Source organism: Mesoplodon mirus, assembly GCF_964341445.2.
Source record: "Mesoplodon mirus genome assembly, chromosome: 5".
NCBI classification, from domain to species: Eukaryota; Metazoa; Chordata; class Mammalia; order Artiodactyla; family Ziphiidae; genus Mesoplodon; species Mesoplodon mirus.
Genome location: NC_138980.1, coordinates 119760931 through 119782002, shown reverse-complemented (window position 1 = coordinate 119782002; position 21072 = coordinate 119760931). Strand labels below are relative to the sequence as shown.

Below are 21072 nucleotides of genomic sequence, written 5' to 3'. Positions count from 1 at the left end.
TTAAAATTCTTATACACACAACTCTTCAGGTCTAGTGGCTGAATTTTAACAAGTCATTCACATGCAGAGTCATTTGTTAGAAAATGATCAAACAAATGATTTTCTGCATGGCTTTTTCCTTCTCGCTGAGTTGGTGTCATTCATTGCCATTTGCCTCTTCTCAGTTATTTTTGTTCTGACATAGCTTCCACACTTTGCATTGTGCCTTCTCCTCGTAGCCTCCCACTTCGCATCTGCTAAACTAATTTCCCAAACTGCCAGTTTAAGAAGAATTAGGTAGCTTATTACCACTTGTCTCAAAGTTAGGAACCCTTCCCAGGAACTTTTATCCATTCATCCAACAAATATTTGAGGGCCCACCAGGAGCATCCGTGCTTACCAAATTTGGGGTTTAATTATATCTGGATTTTACTACCTTTTCCTGGTGCATAATAAGCTCCTACATGATAGGCACACATTTCCTATATATCCTGTCCCTCTTTGAAGATTCTAAATCTTATGAGTAATTAATAACTAGTAAGTGTTGAACAGGTATTGGAAAGTTTAGAATTACTATGGTATTGCTTTGTAGGGCTTCCTTCCAAACTTAATGCCTTTCCTTAAAATTTTCAGTTAGGCTGTTCTTTTTTTTTTTTTTTTAAACGATTTTTTTGATGTGGACCATATTTTTTTTAAGTCTTTATTGATTTTGTTACAATATTGCTTCTGTTTTATGTTTTGGATTTTTGGCTGCAAGGCATGTGGGATCCTAGCTTCCCAACCAGGGATTGAACCCGCACCCCCTGCATTGGAAGGCAAAGTCTTAACCTCTGGATGACCAGGGAAGTCCCAGACTGTTCTTTTTATAGTGCAGACAAAACCAAATTTCATAGTGGTTAAAATATTTTTGTAGTTTGGTGATGAGAAATGCTGGAAAACTCTACTGTTCACTTTTCCAGTGAGAAACCCCAATTCAGAGTCAAGGTTGCCCAGAGGTGGTGAGAAGGTGGGCAAACCAGGGTGGTGGCAGGTAGACAAGGCCAGGCAGGTGATGGGCAGGGTCCCCCATACCAGCTTTCAGCCAGCACAATCCCCCCTGGGATCAGGTGTCAACATTAAAGTTCTAAAGGAAGGTTCCCCTCCCCAGAAGAGCAGAAAACCACACTGGTTTAGAGGCTTGTTATTTTTAGTTCATTAACATCCAGGGGAGATCGTAGATTTGCATAGATTTGGGAAGATTGGTCAGCATCTTTGCCTCAGTTTCCCATTTGACAAAATGGTCCAGATCTAACCTAAATCTACACCACAATTTCAATTAAAATTTTCATCTTCTGTAGTCAAGAAGGCAGGAAACAGTAGGCTGCTTTTCCTTTTCTTGAAAATCATTAAGTCCAAACTTAGGCTCTTATTTTTGAGCCTAACACATCCTAAGCCCCTTCTTTATGAGTCCTTCGGTCTAGGTATTAAAATTTATGGGGTTTTACTCCACTCTGCAGTATTTCCCCTTTCCTTTTAAAAACTCTGGCCACTGTTAGGAATACACTGTACTGATTACAGTGAGAAAATTACTCTCATAATTCTCTTTACCCTCAAACTGTGTTTATTGAATCAGCCTTTCCCAATGTCCTAGAGTTCCCTTGGCCATATGTAGTATATTATAATTATTACCCTGCTCTCCTGAAAGAATGAAGGTAATTTCCAAGGTGCCTAAACTATCAACAGGGGTTTGTTTTAAAGTGCCAGAGAATCTGATTTATTGCCTCACAGATGATATTTCTGTTCTGTAGTCTAGTCTTATTCATACAAACCTCAGTCTCAAGATCTGTGTCTCAAATGGTTGTTAGTATAGGTGGGAGATAGTTCCAGGCTCAGCACGGTAACCAGCTACTGTTTGGATGTGTCTTTCAGCCCAAGCCACCAGTGCTCCTTCACTGATAACCACTGTTTCTGGAGAGTCCTTATGTAGCAGTTTAAAACTCGGGCTTGAGGGCTTCCCTGGTGGCGCAGTAGTTGAGAGTCAGCCTGCCGATGCAGGTGACACGGGTTCGTGCCCCGGTCCGGGAAGATCCCACATGCCGTGGAGTGGCTGGGCCCGTGAGCCGTGGCCGCTGAGCCTGCGTGTCCATAGCCTGCGCTCCGCAGTGGGAGAGGCCATAGCAGTGAGAGGCCCGCGTACCACAAAAAAAACAAAAAAAAACCCCAAAACACTCAGGCTTGAGCTGACACTGCCCAGGTTTGTGTCCTGGGTCTGCCACTTGCTACCTGTGTGACTTTGGACAAGATACTTAGATTCTCTGTACTTTGGCTCCCTCATATGTGAAATGAGAATAATAATGATTGTAACTGTGTTGCTGTTGAGGGTTGAATTAGATAATAGGGTGGTTAGAATATCATCTAGCTTGCGGCAAACTCACTAAGTCTCAGTTATGATAATTACCTCAGGAGTTGTTCACTAATCTAGAGAAAATATTGACTCTCCTAATCATTTTTGAATGTGTTTGAGTAGAGTCTATAAAATCTTGGTAAAATATCCTTATGTCCCAATAGCTTACCTCTCCAGGAGGATTCTCGCATCATCGGTTGGTAACTTTTTGTTCCTAAGCATTTGCTGTGTGCCACATTCCGCTCTTGGACACTCTGCTTAAGCTGTCACCTCTTTACAGGGGGTTCCCAGACCTGCGCCTCTCCTAAGACTCAATCAGGCACCAGGGTCTCACCTGCTTTTAGATGCTCCCCTCTTTTTTTTTTCTTGTTTTGATAAATTTATTTATTGATTTTTGGCTGTGTTGGGTCTTCGTTGCTGTGCGCAGGCTTTCTATAGTTGCGGTGAGCGGGGGCTATTACTCTTCGTTGCGGTGCGCAGGCTTCTCATTGCGGCGGCTTCTCTTGTTGCAGAGCACGGGCTCTAGGCGCGTGGGCTTCAGTAGTTGTGGCACGTGGGCTCAGTAGTTGTGGCTCGCAGGCTTAGTTGCTCCGCGGCATGTGGGATCTTCCCGGACCAGGGCTCGAACCCTTGTCCCCTGCATTGGCAGGATTCTTAACCACTACGCCACCAGGGAAGCCCGAGATGCACCCCCTCTTAAAGCCCCTCTCCCTGTGTTTCATTGGTTAGTATCTCCTCCATTTGCCCAGACTTCTGTTGGCTGTTCTGTGTCTCTCCCAGAGCCCTAGGTATTGAGGTACTCGGTAATTGTTGAAAGAACACGAGCTATAGTCTCCTGTTTAGAGACTGAAATGTAAAAGTCTCACATTTTCTGGGCTCTGCCTCTTTGAAAACAGGGTGGTTTCTTTTTTCCAGTCTTCAGCCTCCTCAGCCCTGCTTGATGAATTGGAAAACGAAAACTAACCTAAGTAAGCTGTTTCTGGGATAACTGCAGGCCCTCTTGGGTGCCGCGGGGTTTACTCATCTTACCCCGAAGCTCCCTGGCTCGGGCCCGGCTCGCTCTACACCGCCCGCGGGTCCGGGAAAGGCGCTGCCGACTCCCGACGAGCCAGGCGACCCGGGAGCGCCACCTTGTGGGCGCCTTGGTTGCTGACATTGCCAAGGAGCCGGTGTTCCTCCACCACCCAGTATTCTGGTTTCCCATTTCAGGGCCTGGGGAAATGTAGCCAAAAATGAGATTCTAGATAATTACAAAATGGCGGTCAGGCAGACTTATTGTGAATAATCGACCTCTGGGTTTAAATAGGGCAAGTGCCTTTGAGCTGATTCAGATTTCTTTTCATTGAGTAGTAGGTACTATGTTTTTAACAGGGATTTTTGAATGGCCAGTTCTGGATTTTACATGCACTGGTGAAGAAAGATAAATTTACGTTCTAGGTTGTACATCACAGGATTCAGATTGTTATCAGTTTTTGAGGAGTTGTTTTTTGCATGAATTTTTTTTTAATGGCAAAGTTTTGTTACTCAAAGTGTGACCAGGAAAACCCAGGAGCTCGTTAGAAAATTAGAGTCTCAGTCCCCATTCCAGACCTGCTGCACCGGAATCTGCGGTGATTCGTGGGCACTTGACAGTTTGCGAAGCGCAGGTGGAAGTAAGGTGGAAGCTCTGTGCTCTTGTCCCCGCGCGGCCCCGTCCCTGTGTGCCTCATCTCACCCCACGTGATCACATTCTGTCAGCCTCAGCCTCCTGGGTGTGAAATTGGATCTTGGTTCCCACCTTACCTGCCCCTGGGTCGGCTGAGGACGAGCTGAAATCATACACAGAAGGTCACTTTGAACGTGATAAAAGCCTGTGCAAGTGTAAAGGAAAACTATGAGGGAGAATTCTTACATTTCATACTCAGCCATCATTAGCTAATCTACTTCATATTAGCTACATCCTCAGCAAAGCGAGCATTCACCTGTAACCGTTTGTTGTGCTTCAGATAGTGTCTGGGCAGATTTCACCAAGTTTGCAAAGGTCTCTCTTAGGCTAGTCTTCCCAGAGCTCAGAATAATCAAATTACATTCTGTTTTCTTTAACAAGACCTTTCACAGAATTTGCCTTCCTGGGGTCTCAGAAGCATTCCTCCTGTTGAGCCCAGGTTGGGGCACAGTAGGTGCTTGGGGATGCTTGTTAATTAAACCACTAATTAGCCCACAACAAGGTCCAAACACTGGCTTGATGTCCTTCACACTAATCCATTTATGATAATCAGATTATTTGCATCATTGAGAGACTCAACATAGCTACAGGATTCAGTCATCTCAATAATAAATATCAAATATTCATTAAGCAAAGACTCCTGGTGGCTGAGAAATCCTTTGGTAGTGCATGAAGATTGAAGTAGGTGAGATCATTAACTGTTTATAAACATCATTCCCATTACCTTTGAAACTGGGGGGTGGGGACAAAGGAAAAGAGCAGCAGCAAGGTATTACTGTCTCCTCGCATACATTTTAAAAGAAAAGCAATAGCCAAGAAGCTGTTGGACAATAAGTAGGTGAAATTTTAGGAAAACATATCAACTGAAGGTGTTGCCTGGGGCCCTAGTGGCTCCTGTCCTCGAAGAAATGGTACTGATTGTCAAACAGTGAAAGTGAAATATTGAGAAAAATGAATGACACTGTTCTCCACCAACCTGAGGCTCACAAATATTCAAGTCAAGTTAAGTTAGACTTTTGCATTGTCTACAATTTGTGAAATTATGGACTTTATGCTCCTAATTTACTAAATATAGTAAAAGTATGCTGTTTTCTTTTTATTGGATCCATTGCAGTTAGCAATATTCTCTCATCATTTAAAAGAATTCAGAATGTCAGTGCTTCAAAATTACTTTTCCTAAAGTTAAAATGTACTTATAATGGGTAACTTTATATAAGAGGAAAAATAAACCCTCATGCCTGCATGTACAAAGATAGTTTGTCAGAGTCAGATCTTGAAAGCAAGTCATGTCAGCATTCAGTTCACCTCTGAATACCTGACAATCCCAGGATGCTACCAGTATGCTGTTGGTATTTTATGAGAATGCATGTAATAAAAGAACTATAACTTTACCTTTTTATTAACTTTTTACTTTGAAAATTTTCAAATCAAGAGAAAATGTCAGAATTAAACAAAGTGCATGGATACACATCTGGAATCACTAATAGTTCACATGTTTACCACGAATGTTCTCCCTCCCTCTCCTTTTCTCTCTCACATTCTCTCTCTCCTCCCCTCACCCCAACAAAAAACAAGGACCTGCTCTGAAACAGCCCCAGCAAAATGATCAAATTCAGGACCATTTAACATGGATAGGATGCTCTCAACTAGTACATAGTTCTGACTCAGTTTTTGCTAGTTGTCCCAGTAATGCCCTGTGTAGCAGTTCCCCCTCAATCCCGGATCTAATCCAGGCTCACCTGTTGCATTTAGCTCTGGTCCCTTTGGTGTCCTTTAAACTGGACCAGTTTCTCAGTTTCTCTTTGTCTTTGATGACATTAACATTTTTGGAGTGTGCAGGCCAGTGCTCCCTCACAATGCAGGTGCAAGATTATGCATTTAGGGCAAAAATACTACGTGATGATTCTTCACGGAACATTACATTAGTGGGTCCATGATGTTGGTTTGCTCCATTACTGGTGATGGCAACTCTGATCACTTGGTTCAGGTGGCATCTGTCAGATTCCTCCTTTGTAATTAATAAATAATCTCTAATGGTAGCATTGTGGGAGGAGTACTCTGACACTATTAATTCTGTTCCACCATAAATTTCAGCATCTATTCATGATCCTTACCTGATCAGTTATTACTGCTTTGGTCAAAAATGGTGATTTTCTAACTCTTATATTCTTTTGCATTTATTGGAAGTCCACTGTAAAGAATAGCTTTCTCTTCCACCCTCTTTATGTATTTCTCTATTTATGTATTTGTTTGTGGGCATCAGTAGGGACTTGCAGGTGGTTTTGATTCAGGTGGCTATTGCTTATTACTCTCATTAATCATTTTGGTGTTCATATGGCACCAACGTTGCTGGGTGGGTACCCTTTCAATCTCACTCCTGTGTTTGTTTGACATGGCCCCATTGGTGTGTATCGTTTATTCTTTAGCATACCTGTACTGCAGTTCTTCATTCAAGTCACTGCCCAAATGACAGATTTTATTCTTGCAAAAATCTTTTTGTAAGCTATTGCTATGCCCCAGTTACTGTTCTTACTCATGGACCAATGGGAAACCAGACAATTAAATCAGCCCTTATAGTACAGTAAGTTGTGATAGGTTGTACCATGGGAACACCAAGGAAAAGCTCTTTATCCCACTGGGTCAACTTAAGAAGGCTCCTGGGAGAAAGTATATCACCTCCTATAGCTGAGAGATGAATAGAAATAAACCTGGGGGGAGGCAGTGTTCCAGGCTAAGGGGCGCACATGTCTATTTGAGGAATTCCTATCCCCCAGGGAGCCTAGTGGCAGGGCCCCATCCCAAACCAATTAAGTCAGAATCTCTGGATGGGGAAGGGTTTAGGGCCCATATATTTTAATTTCCATAAATTTGTCACGAGGAATGGTGTCATGGAGCTAAACCCTTCAAAACTAAAATTTAAAAAGATCCATTTCATTTTATAGGATTTTGAACTCAACAACGAACTAAAGATGAACGTCCTAAACTTGCTAGAAGAAGTTTTGCGAGACCCAGATCTTCTTCCCCAAGAACGGAAAGCCACAGCGAATATCCTGAGGTAAAGGCAATTGTAGGTGCCTATTAATCACACTGGTTGATTTGTGCTGTGTTTATAGAAAATAAGATCCTGTCAAACCAGAAGGATGTATATTAGACTCCTGAGGGGCAGCAGGGATTCCGTCCTCGCTGGGAAAGCTGCCTCGGGAAGACTTCAGACTGGGTGACATAACTTGTGTGCAATACAATCGCTCCTGTTTGTGTGGGCAGATGGTGGTTTGCTGTAGAACCAAGAGCCTGAAGATCCTCTCCTGCAGGTCCAGCAGGTGTTGCAGAGGTGCTTTTTCCTCATGTGGGTTCTAAGTGTCTATTACAAGCTCATGTTTATGAGCGGGGTTGTAGTGTTTCTGTGGGAGTCTTGTGCACCTGGCTTGTGGATGTGCTGTCATAGAGCAGCTATGCGTTTTCTTCAGCTTGTTTCACTGGTCCTGGACCAATCTTACCGTCAGCTTCTTAGATGGAGATTTCCACATCAGGTAGGTTGAATAAATTTGGATCCCACACTTCAGTGTGACAAAGTCTTTTACTTCAGGTTTCCCACTAGAGGCTGCTTGTGTCTGTCATTACACCAAGCATCCAAGCAGTTAACAAACTTTCTTATAGCTGCTCGAACAGATGGGTGGATTTTTTCCAGTCCACTTTACATGAAGAGGGCAGCCATCCATGTCTCTGGATGGACATTTCAGTTACAGCTTTCCACCTCACTATATGTCTGTCCCTACACGGGGTGGAGAGCCCGGCCCCTATCTGCCAGGGCCTGGTACTCCTTCACCATTCTGATTTCTACTTCCCTCTTTGTTCACAAACTCTGGAAAGACCCCTTCCTTTCTTCTATGCTCAACTCTATTGTGGCTTCTTCGTTATCCAGAATGTTTGTGTGTAGAGGGGAGTCCAATTTAGCTCAATCCACCATGCCTTTGGAGGCCCCTCCCTGATGCAGCAATGCCAGATTCTGGTCTGTAACATTTTAGCAATTGGCCTACAAGTCATTCTTAGTCCCATTAGCTCAAGACCCCATAGCCAGACCCTTCTTTGGTCTGTGGGCTATTATGGGTTGAATTGTGTCCCCCTCAAAAATATGTTGAGGTCCTAACCCTCAGTACCTGAGAATATGACCTTATGTGGAAATAGGGCTATTGCAGATGTACTTAGTTAAGATGAGGTCATACTGGAGGCAGGTGGGCACCTAATCCAATATGAGTGGTGTCCTTATAAGAAGATGCCTGTGGGAAGACAGAGGGAGCCACAGAGAGAAGGCCATGTGAAGATGGAGCAGAGATTGGAGGGATGCATCTGCAAGCCAAGGAATGCCAAGAATTGGCTGGCAAACCACCAAAAGCTGGGAAAAGGCAAGGAAAGATTCCTCTATAGGTTTCAGAGAGAGCATGGCCCTGTGGACACCTTGACTTTGGACTTCAAGCCTCTAGAACTCTAAGACAATGAGTTTCTATTGTTTCAAGCCACCTAGTTTTTTGTACTTGTTTAGGACAACCCTAGGAAACTATTAAGAGCCTTTGTCACTTTTTCCATGCTATGAAACATCTAAGTGAGTTTAGGGACTCAGTTACTATGTTTATTTTCAGATTTTAAAATTCTAAATACATCTTCAGATAAAGCCTGATGTCGGTGGATGAGTGGTCATATCTGTGAGTGATTGCTGTTCCTGTTTTCTCCATGTGAACAGTTGATTATCCTCCTGTATTTAAAACATTGATAATTAAAAGCTAGGGTCTGAAAGTGTGTGCCCCTAGGGACGTTTGACTAACTAGCTGACAGGGAAATGGGGGCGGGGTGGGGCTCAGACTGGGAAAGGCTGTCAGGATTGGCCAGTTTGAGGCCCTCATGTTGCCTGTCCCATCACAGCACCCATGCCAGATATCACCAATCAATCCTGAGCGCTTTCTTCCTGCACCCACAGGTGAGCTCAAAACTCAGCTGATTGGCACTACTACTTCAGATGAAACTAACTTACCATCTCAGGTCTTTATTATTCATCAGGCTTAAGATGTACAAATTCTTTTTGCTGAGTAAGTGACCTGAGAATTAGAAGTGTAAGACTGATAAGAATGGAAATTTTAGTAGATGGTACAGCCTGGGAGGGTAACACCTAACAGTCTGATTCTAACTTTTGCAGGATGTCACACGTTTAAATCTTTGCTCAGCCACTCATACCTGTCAAGTTTCTTAATCAATCTCAACCTCATTTTCCTCGTTTATAAAGTGGAGCTATCAATACCTTCCTCATTGGGTTGTTGTGAAAATCACATGATATAATATGTGTAAAGAGGTTAACACAATGCCTGAAACATAATTAGTACTCATATTACTGCTACAGGGTGTTGTTATTATTAGTAGTAGAAAGCACTGACAGTAGCTCTTGGGAAAAATAGTTTCTGCCATCAAGCCAGTACAGCCCAAGTAAAACCAGGCTACATCTTTGTCAAACTTAACTTTCCTTAGGCTTCATTACCTTGTCTATAGAAAAGACATGATAATAACATGATAAAAGACATGATAAAAACCTATAATGGATTATAATCTGGAAAAATATTGAATCACTATGCTGTACACCTGAAACTAACACAATATTGTAAATCAACTACACTTCCATTTAAAAAAACTAACTTAATATTGCACAACAATATTAAATAAATAAATAAACAAGTGAATGCAATTTAAAAATCATTCAAATATACACTTTAATCCGAGTCCAAACCACTGGACTAACAGAGAACCTCAGACCCCAGGGACTGTTCATCGGAGTGAGGTCTCACGGAGGTCCTCATCTCAGCACCAAGACCCAGCTCTACCCAAGAGCCTTCAAACTCCAGTGTTGGAAGCCTCAGGCCAAACAACCAGCAAGACAGGAACACAATCCAACTCATAAAAAAAAGAAAAAAAAGAGACAGCAAAAAAATATGTCACAGATGAAGCAGCAAGGTAAAAACCTACAAGACCAAATAAATGAAGAGGAAATAGGCAATCTACCTGAAAAAGAATTCAGAGTAATGATAGTAAAGATGATCCAGAATTTCAGAAGTAGAATGGAAGCACGGATTGAGAAAATGCAAGAAATGTTTAACAAAGATCTAGAAGAACTAAAGAACAAACAAACAGAGATGAACAGCACAATAACTGAAGTGAAAAATAGACTAGAAGGAACCAATAACAGAATAATTGAGGCAGAAGAACAAATAAGTGAGCTGGAAGGCAAAATGGTGGAAATAACTGCCAAGGAGTAGGATAAAGAAAAAAGAATGAAAAGAATTGAAGACAATCTCAGAGACCTCTGGGACAACACTAAACACACCAACATTCAAATTATAGGGGTCCCAGAAGAAGAAGGGAAAATTAAAAAAGGGTCTGAGAAAATACTTGAAGAGATTATAGTTGGAAACTTCCATAACATGGGAAAGGAAATAGTCACCCAAGTCCAGGAAGCACAGAGTCCCATACAGGATAAACCCTAGGAATAACACACCAAGATACATATTAATCAAACTAACAAAAATTCAATTCAAAGAAAAAATATTAAAAGCAGCAAGGGAAAAACAAAAAATAACATACAAAGGAATCCCCATAAGGTTATCAGCTGATTTTTCAGTGGAAACTCCATGGGCCAGAAGGGAGTGGCAGGACATATTTAAAGTGATGAAAGGGAAGAACCTACAACCAAGATTACTCTACCCAGCAAGGATCTCATTCAGATTCAATGGAGAAGTCAAAAGCTTTTCAGACAAGCAAAAACTAAGAGAATTCAGCACCACCAAACCAGCTTTACAACAAATGCTAAAGAAACTTCTCTAAGCGGGAAACACAGGAGAAGAAAAAGACTCACAAAAACAAACCCAAAACAATTAAGAAAATGGTAATGGGAACATACATATCGATAATAACCTTGCATGTGAATGGATTAAACGCCCCAACCAAAAGACACAGACTGGCTGAATGGATACAAAAACAAGACCCACATGTATGCTGTCTACAAGAGACCCACTTCAGACCTAGGGACACATACAGACTGAAAGTGAAGGGATGGAAAAAGAAATTCCATGCAAATGGAAATCAAAAGAAAGCTGGAGTAGCAATACTTGTATCAGGTAAAATAGACTTTAAAATAAAGACTGCTGCAAGAGATAAGGAGGGACACTACATAATGATCAAAGGATCAATCCAAGAAGAAGATATAACAATTATAAATGTTTATGCACCCAACATAGGAGCACCTAAATACCTATGGCAAATGCTAACAACCATGAAAGGAGAAATTGACAGTAACACAATAATAGTAGGAGACTTTAACACCCCACTTACACCAATGGACAGATCATCCAAACAGAAAATAGATAAGGAAACACAAGCTTTAAATGACACATTAAAACAGATAGATCTAATTGATATTTATATAATATTCCATGATATTTATAGAACATGCCACAGAACATTCTCCAGGATAGATCACATCTTGAGACAAGTCAACCTCAGTACATTTAAGAAAATTGAAATCATATCGAGAATCTTTTCTGGCCACAATGCTGTGGGATTGGAAATCAATTACAGGAAAAAGAACCCGTAAAAAACACAAATACATGGAGGCTAAACAGTGTGCTACTAAATAACCAAGAGATCACTGAAGAAATCAAAGAAGAAATAAAAAAATACTTAGAAACAAATGACAACAAAAACACAACGACCCAAAACCTATGAGATACAGCAAAAGCAGTTCTAAGAGGGAAGTTTATAGCAATTCAATCTCACCTCAAGAAAAAAGAAAACTCTCAAACAATCGAACCCTACACTTAAAACAACTAGAGAAAGGAACAAAGGAAATCCAAAGTCAGTAGAAAGAAAGAAATCATAAAGATCAGAGCAGAAATAAATGAAATATTTATTTATTTTCCAAGACTGAACCAGGAGGAATTAGAAAATATAAACAGACCTATCTCAAGTAATAAAATTGAAACCGTAATTAAAAATCTTCCAACAAACAAATGTCCGGGACCAGATGGCTTCACAGGTGAATTCTATCAAACATTTAGAGAAGAGCTAACACCTATCCTTCTCAAACTCTTCCAAAAAATTGCAGAGGGAGAAACACTCCCAAATTCATTCTACGAAGCCACCATCACCCTGATACCAAAACCAGAAAAAGATATCACAAAAAAAGAAAATTGTAGACCAATATCACTGATGAACTTAGATGCAAAAATCCTGAACAAAATACTAGCAAACAGAATCCAACAACACATTAAAAGGATCATACACCATGATCACGTAGGATTTATCCCAGGGATGCAAGGATTCTTCAGTATACGCAAATCAATCAGTGTGATACACCACATTAACAAATTAAGGAATAAAAACCATATGATCATCTCAGTCGATGCAGAAAAAGCTTCTGACAAAATTCAACACCGATTTATGATAAAAACTCTGCAGAAAATGGGCATAGAGGGAGCCTACTTCAACATAATAAAGGCCATATATGACAGACTCTCAGCAAGCATCATACTCAATGGTGAAAAAACTGAAAGCATTTCCTCTAAGATCAGGAAAAAGACAAGGATGTCCACTCTCGCCAGTCTTATTCAACATAGTTTTGGAAGTCCTAGCCACAGCAATCAGAGAAGAAAAAGAAATAAAAGGAATACAGATTGGAAAAGAAGAAGTAAAACTGTCACTGTTTGCCAATGACATGATACTATACATAGAAAATCCTAAAGATGCCCCTGGAAAACTACTAGAACTAATCAATGAATTTGGTAAGGTTGCAGGATACAAAATTAATGCACAGAAATCTCTGGCATTCCTATACACCAACAACGAAATATCAGAAAGAGAAAGTAAGGAAACACTCCCATTTACCATTGCAACACAAAGAATAAAATACCTAGGAATAAACCAGCCCAAGGAGGTGAAAGACTTCTACTCAGAAAACTATAAAACACTGATGAAAGAAATCAAAGATGACATAAACAGATGGAGAAACATACCATGTTCTTGGATTGGAAGAATCAATATTGTGAAAATGACTATACTACCCAAAGCAATGTACAGATTCAGTGCAATCCCTATCAAACTACCAATGGCATTCTTCACAGAATTAGAACAAAAAATCTTACAATTTGTATGGAAACACAAAAGACCCCAAATAGCCAAAGCAATCTTGAGAAAGTAAAACAGAGTTGGAGGAATCAGGCTCCCTGACTTCAAACTATACCACAAAGCTACAGTAATCAAGACAGTATGGTACTGGCACAAAAACATAAATATAGAATCCGTGGTACAGGATAGAATGCCCAGAGATAAACCCACGCACATGTGGGCACCTAATTTACAACAATGGAGGCAAGAACATACAATGGAGAAAAGGCAGCCTCTTCAATAAGTAGTGCTGGGAAAACTGGACAGCTACATGTAAAAGAATGAAATTAGAACACCACCTAACACCATACACAGAACTAAACTCCAAATGGATTAAAGACTTAAATGTAAGACCAGACACTATAAGACTTTTAGAGGAAAACAGGAAAAACACTCTTTGATATAAACCACAGCAAGATCTTTTTTGACCCACCTCCTAGAGTAACAAATAAAAACAAAAATAAACAAATGGGACTTAATTAAACTTAAAAGCTTTTGCACAGCAAAGGAAACCATAAACAAGACAAAAGACAACCCTCAGAATGGGAGAAAATATTTGCAAATGAAACAACAGACAAAGGATTAATCTCCAAAATATACAAACAGCTCATGGAGCTCAATATCAAAAAAGCAAACAATCCAGTTAAAAAATGGGCGGAAGACCTAAATAGACATTTCACCAAGGAAGACATACAGATGACCAAGAGGCACATGAAAAGATGCTCAACATCACTAATTATTAGAGAAATGCAAATCAGAACTACAATGAGGTATCACCTCACACCAGTCAGAATGGACATTATCAAAAAAGCTAGAAACAATAAATGCTGGAAAGGGAGTGGTGAAAAGGGAAACCTCCTGCACTGTTGGTGGGAATGTAAATTGATACAGCCACTATGGAGAACAGTATGGAGGTTCCTTTAAAAACTAAAAAGAGAACTACCATATGACCCAGCAATCCCACTATTGGGCATATACCCTGAGAAAACCATAATTCAAAAAGAGACATGTCCCACAATGTTCACTGCAGCTCTATTTACAATAGCCAGGACATGGAAGTGACCTAAATGTTCATCGACAGATGAATGGATAAAGAAGATGTGACGCATATATACAATGGAATATTACTCGGCCATAAAAAGAAACAAAATTGAGTTATTTGTAGCGAGGTGGATGGACCTAGAGTCTGTCATACTGAGTGAAGTAAGTCACAAAGAGAAAAACAAATACCGTATGCTAACGCATGTATATGGAATCTAAAAAAAAAATGGTACTGATGAACCTAGTTGCAGGGCAAGAATAAAGAGGTAGACATAGAGAATGGACTTGAGGACATGGGGTGGGAGGGCGAAGCTGGGGTGAAGTGAGACTAGTCTCAACATATATACACTACCAAATGTAAAATAGATAGCTGGTGGGAAGCAGCAACATAGCACAGGGAGATCAGCTCGGTGCTTTGTGACCACCTAGAGGGGTAGAATAGGGAGGGTGGGAGGGAAGCTCAAGAGGGAGGGGATATGGGGACATGTGTATGCATATGGCTGATTCACTTTGTTGTGCAGCAGAAACTAACACAGTATTGTGAAGCAATTATACTCCAGTATTAAAAAAATAGTAAAAAAAAAAATATATATATATATACGCACACACACACTTTAAATGTGTAGATTGTTTGGTATGTGAATTATATCTCAGTAAAATTCTTACCAAAGAAACCGCCATAGTCATAACTCACTTACTGCTATTTTGTTAAAGAAAAAAAAGAAATAAAAAACAAAACAAAAAAGCAATTCCACTGGTGGGGTGCCCCCTAGCTGCCCACCCAGAATTCTAGTCCCTTGCAGAGTCTTCCAAGTATTCTGAAAGTCTCAAGAAATATGTGCTCAGGAATGAACCCAGTCATTTTCCTGCCTCAGCATCTTTAGTCAAGCTCACCACCCTGAGGCTACTTGAGGGAGAGACCTTTAAGTGCCAGCACGGTTTCTGTGGAGAATGGTGCCTGGCAGTCTTGTGAAGCCACCATTTCCCTATCAAAAAGCTGAGAAAGATGCCACCTGCCCTGTCCCTGTGCCACCTGGGTCCCAGAGCAGCCTCACTCAACCCAGAGTCTCTGTCTCTCGTGAAAACAGCTCTTTCCACATCTTACCTGGTTCCACCGTTTTCACCGTAAGAATTCAAAAGCCACCTGCAGAGCCAAGCAGGGAATAGATGTTACACTATCCCACCTATTCTCCTATCTCTCACCATCTTTCTTCCCATGAAGCCAAAACAAAACCAAAGGCTTTGTTTAGCCCTGAACATGTCAACTAAAGCTGACAGATACTGGTGGGGTCACCAGCCCATCAGCTGAGCAGACAGCCAGACCCTGAGTCACAGTTTGAATCAGCTGAGTCCCTGGGGCACTAACTTATCTTCCCAACAAGCCAGTGAATAGATTTGTGGAAAACAAAACAAAACAAAACAAACCCTAGTACAAGAAAACAACCGATATTTGATTGAATTTCTCCTACCAAGTAATTCATTCCACTTGCACTATGTTTGAGGGTCCCTATGCCAGCACATGAGATTGTGATTATAGGAGGAATAAATCATGTATTAGTTTTTAGGGGGGTTGATAATTTTACATATCCGATACTTATGTTTATATGTATGAAATGTGTGTTTTTAAAAATCATGTCAAAATGATAAGAAAGTAGAGTAGGAAGTAAGACCTAGACAGAACCATCAACTGAAGGAATGTTATCATTCATGAAATCTCTTTGTGAAAAAAAAAGAAATCATGGGGTATATGAGAAAGCAACAGAAATAAAAAGGATTATTTAACAACCCTGAAAATTATAAAGAGTTTCCTGTTAGTTCATTCCTTAATTTGAAAACAAACAGGGAATTATTTTCAGCTGAAACCAAGAGAATTTAGTATTAAACATTTCCGTGCATTTATGGACATCTGCCTTTTTTTAAAAAAAAAAAGTGCCAGAGCATAGGTAGCAATGGGCTCCAGTAAGCCCAGCAGGAAGGAAAGTCATGCTTGAGAAAGCATGGGAAGGAAGAGGTGGTCTGGCAGGTCCCAGAAGCAACATGAGATTAAACCATTCACAAGGTGGGGAGGAGAAGAGTCTGAGGCAGGCCATGCCATGGGCCCAGGCCAGCCCGTCACAATAGCAAGCAAGCGGCCCATTCGAGGACAGAGGCCAGTGGCTCTTGGCTCTGTTTTTAAGACTACATGATTTCTACACTTGAAGGGGAAATTTTCTAGTTATAGAATTTGCATAATCCCGTTTCCCTTTAAGTTTTTATCTGGTATTGCATTATAAGTGCATAAATATTAAATTGATCATAATGAGTGATACATGTGGGGAAAACCCAGGATCCTGGAGTATTCATCAAACTCTAAGGTAGTCAGAAGACTAGAAGCAAATCCATCCTCTGTTGGAACTGGACCAGGGTTAGAGAGGCCTTCACATCTGAAGGGAACTTTTTTGAACACACCTCCCATCGAATACAAGTTAGGATTGTGAGAGGTAAAAAAAAAAAAAAATAGTCCCGATGTTAAAGATTTAGATGCATTCAAGTCATATAACAGTGAGATATAAACATGACACATGTATTTAAACACATAATACATTAATGCAGTAAAGTGAAAGCTTTCTATGATGAATCATCCCCTCCTTACGCAGTGTCACAGGGGATACTTTATGCTGAAGAAGTTTAATTAGCATAGGTAGTTTGTGGCCCTGTTTGTGAATAAAAACCTCTGCTCAAGACTTTTATATTCCTAAAATACCACGACCCTCCAACGTTGTCTGACCAGCTGGCTTCTGAATCTATGCAGTATAGTTTTTTTTGTAGACAACTAACATGCCGTAGAATGAAAAGAAACAATGATTGACTTCTTGGATGGTCAACTGGAATGGGTTCAGTCATGAAAAGGGGACCCACAAACCTCACACAGCCCCAAGCAGCATTAGACTCCTTTTTTTTTGTAGAAGAAAAACTACTTTATTCAAATTGCTTCATACAATAAACCAGGTATTCAAATGAACAGGTCAGGATAAATGTTTTGCTTGGTTTAATCAAATCAGTTTACCAGAATCAAAGGAAATCCAGGCGATTGTGTTTCTGTGAAACTTTTGTATCAAGCTAAGGTACTCACTGTGGATGTTTACACGTTACAGGTCAAGAATATTTGACATGTCGGTGTTTAGGCATAGCATTTATTTTGTTCAGACCCATTAGAACTTTTACACCAAAATGACCTCTTGCTCCTACTCTTATTTGGAGTCAGGGGCTACTTCTCTTACTAGATGGATTTTGTTCACCTCCTGGCTTGAAAATATCTTCAAAGATAATTAGTCATCAATTCAGTATTTTACTTTCTAATCACTTTTAATTTTGGTGCAAAGTGTTTTTTTTGTTTTTTTGTTTTTTTGTGGTCTCTCCCGTTGCAGAGCACAGGCCCCGGACGCACAGGCTCAGCGGCCATGGCTCACGGGCCCAGCTACTCCACAGCATGTGGGATCTTCCCGGACCGGGGCATGAACCCGTGTCCCCTGCATCGGCAGGTGGACTCTCAACCACTGCGCCACCAGGGAAGCCCGGTGCAAAGTGTTTTTTGACAGCTGGATTATCCTCATTTATTAAACACATCTCTGTATTGTTCTGAGCTATTTCCTTGGGTCACATCTACCTTAAGAATTTGACTTGCCCTATGCATCTCTTCCTTTTACTTGGCTGTTCCTGAGTTATATCCTTTATAATAAAACTGTAACTATAAGCATAAAAAAAAAAGAAGAAGAAGAAAGGGCTTCCCTGGTGGCGCAGTGGTTGAGAGTCCGCCTGCCAATGCAGGGGACGCGGGTTCGTGCCCCGGTTCGGGAAGATCCCACACGCCGTGGAGCAGCTGGGTCCATGATCCATGGCCGCTGAGACTGTGCGTCTGGAGCCTGTGCTCCGCAACGGGAGAGGCCACAACAGTGAGAGGCCCGCGTACCGCAAAAAAAAAAAAAAGAAAAAAAAAAGAAAGAAGAATTTGACTTGCCATCACTAATGAATTCATGGGTGGGCATCAAATTCTGGAGCTGGTTCCTTAATAATAATACTGAATATCTTTTGTAAAATGGCAATGTCACATGCTGTTTTATGGCAGAGTATACATTTCTATAGTTATTTTTAACCTTGTTGGGGGTCATGGATTCCCCAAAAGAATATGATGGAAGCAGTCTCCTCTCAGAAAAATGAACATATGAATATATGCACACATTTGCATATCTTTTTTTTTTTTTTTTTTTTTTTTTTTTGCGTTACGCGGGCGTCTCTCTGTTGTGGCCTCTCCCGTTGCGGAGCACAGGCTCCGGACGTGCAGGCTCAGCGGCCATGGCTCACGGGCCTAGCCGCTCCGCAGCATGTGGGATCTTCCCGGACCAGGGCACAAACCCGTATCCCGTGCATCAGCAGGCGGACTCTCAACCACTGCACCACCAGGGAAGCCCCTGCATATCATTTTTAAAAGTTTGTGGACCTCTAGAGATTATTTAGTGATACTCTAGGGTTAAGAACTTTTGTTCTAAGGGGACATTTTCAAAAGAGATAGCATTTATTTTGATTAATAGGACAGACTCTTCTGAATAGAGACATGTTAGGTAACTGAATGGGACCAGATGTATCTTGGAATATTAGGATAAGATCGTTGAGGAGAGGAACATTTGATAGAAGCAAAATAACTTCTGGACCATTTATTTCCAAGCTAAGAATATTGCCCAGCCTCATAAAAAGGATCTTTTCCACGGATACACATAGTTGTAAGGCCACTGATCTCTCTCCAAGAACATAGGCTACCATAGAAAGGATGACATGCGCTTTGGGAAAGAGTCACTTTTCCCCTGTATCTAACCCTTAAGTGTGATGTAAGAGTCTTTGGAGAAAGAGTTATGTTTACTTATTTTTTCCTCACCTTAATCTGCCCTTTAGCATATGGTGACTTTTTCTTCTCACAAATGATACAGCTAATTGCAGACAAGAGGATTGCCATTCCTGTGATCTAGAAGGATTCTGCTCCCAGGTAAACAGCTAGAGAGAAGGAAGATAGAGGAAAAGGAATTGACCTATTCTGGTGTGTGTTCTATGCTGGACCTTTGAAGTGGTGCCTTTCGTAAGGCTGCTCATGACAAGCAAGAGCAACAGGAAAGCAAACTGGACTGAACCCTGGGCCAGTTAGTCCATTTCTTTGAGCTTTTGTTTCCTCATCTATAAAATGGAGATAATAGTGCTTACTTTATAGGGGGTTTTTATGATATAGCAGAGAGTGTGTGTCAGATGGTTAGCACATGCCTGGCATGTAATGAGCATACAATTACCCACCTCAGTGATTTTATATTTTCGAGGGTGATAGTTTTGTTTTTATCAACTCAGAACACAATAGAACATCACATCATTGTTGCTTTTTGAAACTAGTGTCCTCCAGCAGACAGGCTACATGGTTGGACACTGTTTAAATATTTTAATACTTTTAATATATGATTGTGCCTTCATTTTAGGACACTTAAAGTGTTTGGTCCAGATGGCAAGTTATATAATCAGGTTAATTTTCCGGACCCTGAACTTCTCTTGGACGTGAAAGTATCACTGTCACTGTGGAACCAGGTCCCACCTTAACTTATGTATTCATTTATTCATTTGTCACTGATCAAAAAAAATTTTATTGAGAGCTGAATAACACCCAGTGTGGGGATACAGTACCAAATGTGTCTCAGGAAAGCCCACCTGGGAAGCAAAGGGGAAGAGTTCACCTGCTGGCTTTCTACCTGGTATTGTTTGAACTCTTGCTACCCAGGAACCCCACCCTGAGCTTCTGGTCTACCTACGCCTGCATCTTCTGCCTCAGCATCAGCAGGGAGGGGCCAGGGTAGGGGCTGGAGGATTGTGGATGGGACACTTAGGCCTGTTAGAAACCCTGGCTGATAGCAACGCAAGGCACCCAGATTCGTGGCATAGATCCGCTCAGTAACACAAAGCACCAGCTTACCCTCTGCTTCACTTTCACAGTGGGTGTTTTATATATAACTTGTATGTAACAGGTTGGCTCCTTGTTATAAGTCAGCTCTCTTGATGATCCTCCTCTGCCTTTAACATGTGTGTTTTCCTCTTTCCTTGACCCTCTGTCTTCAATTCACATCTCCACAGCCTCACAGACCGGAACCCTCCGACTTCCACTGAGGGGAAACTGAACTGCATTTTGTCATTTCATTTCTGGTATGTCTATTTTCTTTTCATGGAGGATATTTTGACTTTTTTTTTAGGGCCCTTTCACAAGATGATCAAGATGACATCCACCTAAAACCGGAGGATATAATTCAACTGGTAAGTTCAGCCGTGGTCTTATCCTGCACAATTATATGTAAGACTTACCTCTCAAAGGCAAGCACTGTGCCCATAACTGATAACTGGGTTCTGGACTGTATATTCTGTCACTGGAACTGTGTGAGAAAAACCAGATTTGGCTTGGGGTTTAGCAGTTGGTCCATGATATTAATGCCGGCTGATATTTCTGAGCTTTCTGCCATTTTCTTCATAGCTGGAATCTAGGGTGGACTTTGTACTCCAAGCAGCTGCAGTGAGCTGGCAGGCACCTTGCTTCCTGGTGTGTTTCATTCCCTGCCCTCATCTCTTGCAGACGGACTGTCCAAAGGCCGAATGCTTTGAGACCTTGTCGGCCATGGAGATGGCTGAGCAGATCACCCTCCTGGACCACATCGTTTTCAGAAGCATTCCCTACGAGTGAGTGTGCCCTCACAGCAGCAGGTCCCTGCAG

The 21072-nt window shown here is 41.2% G+C and overlaps 1 protein-coding gene across 3 annotated transcripts in view; it reads left to right on the top strand.

Annotated features, from left to right (window-relative positions):
- The window catches only part of RASGRF2 (Ras protein specific guanine nucleotide releasing factor 2), a 245172-nt gene that overhangs the window by 206478 nt on the left and 17622 nt on the right, over positions 1–21072 (top strand). For all 3 annotated transcript variants that reach the window (XM_082621256.1, XM_082621255.1, XM_082621257.1), the window contains 3 exons: positions 7010–7122; positions 20561–20621; positions 20935–21038. In XM_082621256.1, coding sequence (XP_082477382.1) covers positions 7010–7122; positions 20561–20621; positions 20935–21038 — 278 coding nt within the window. The remainder of the gene's footprint in view (positions 1–7009; positions 7123–20560; positions 20622–20934; positions 21039–21072) is intronic.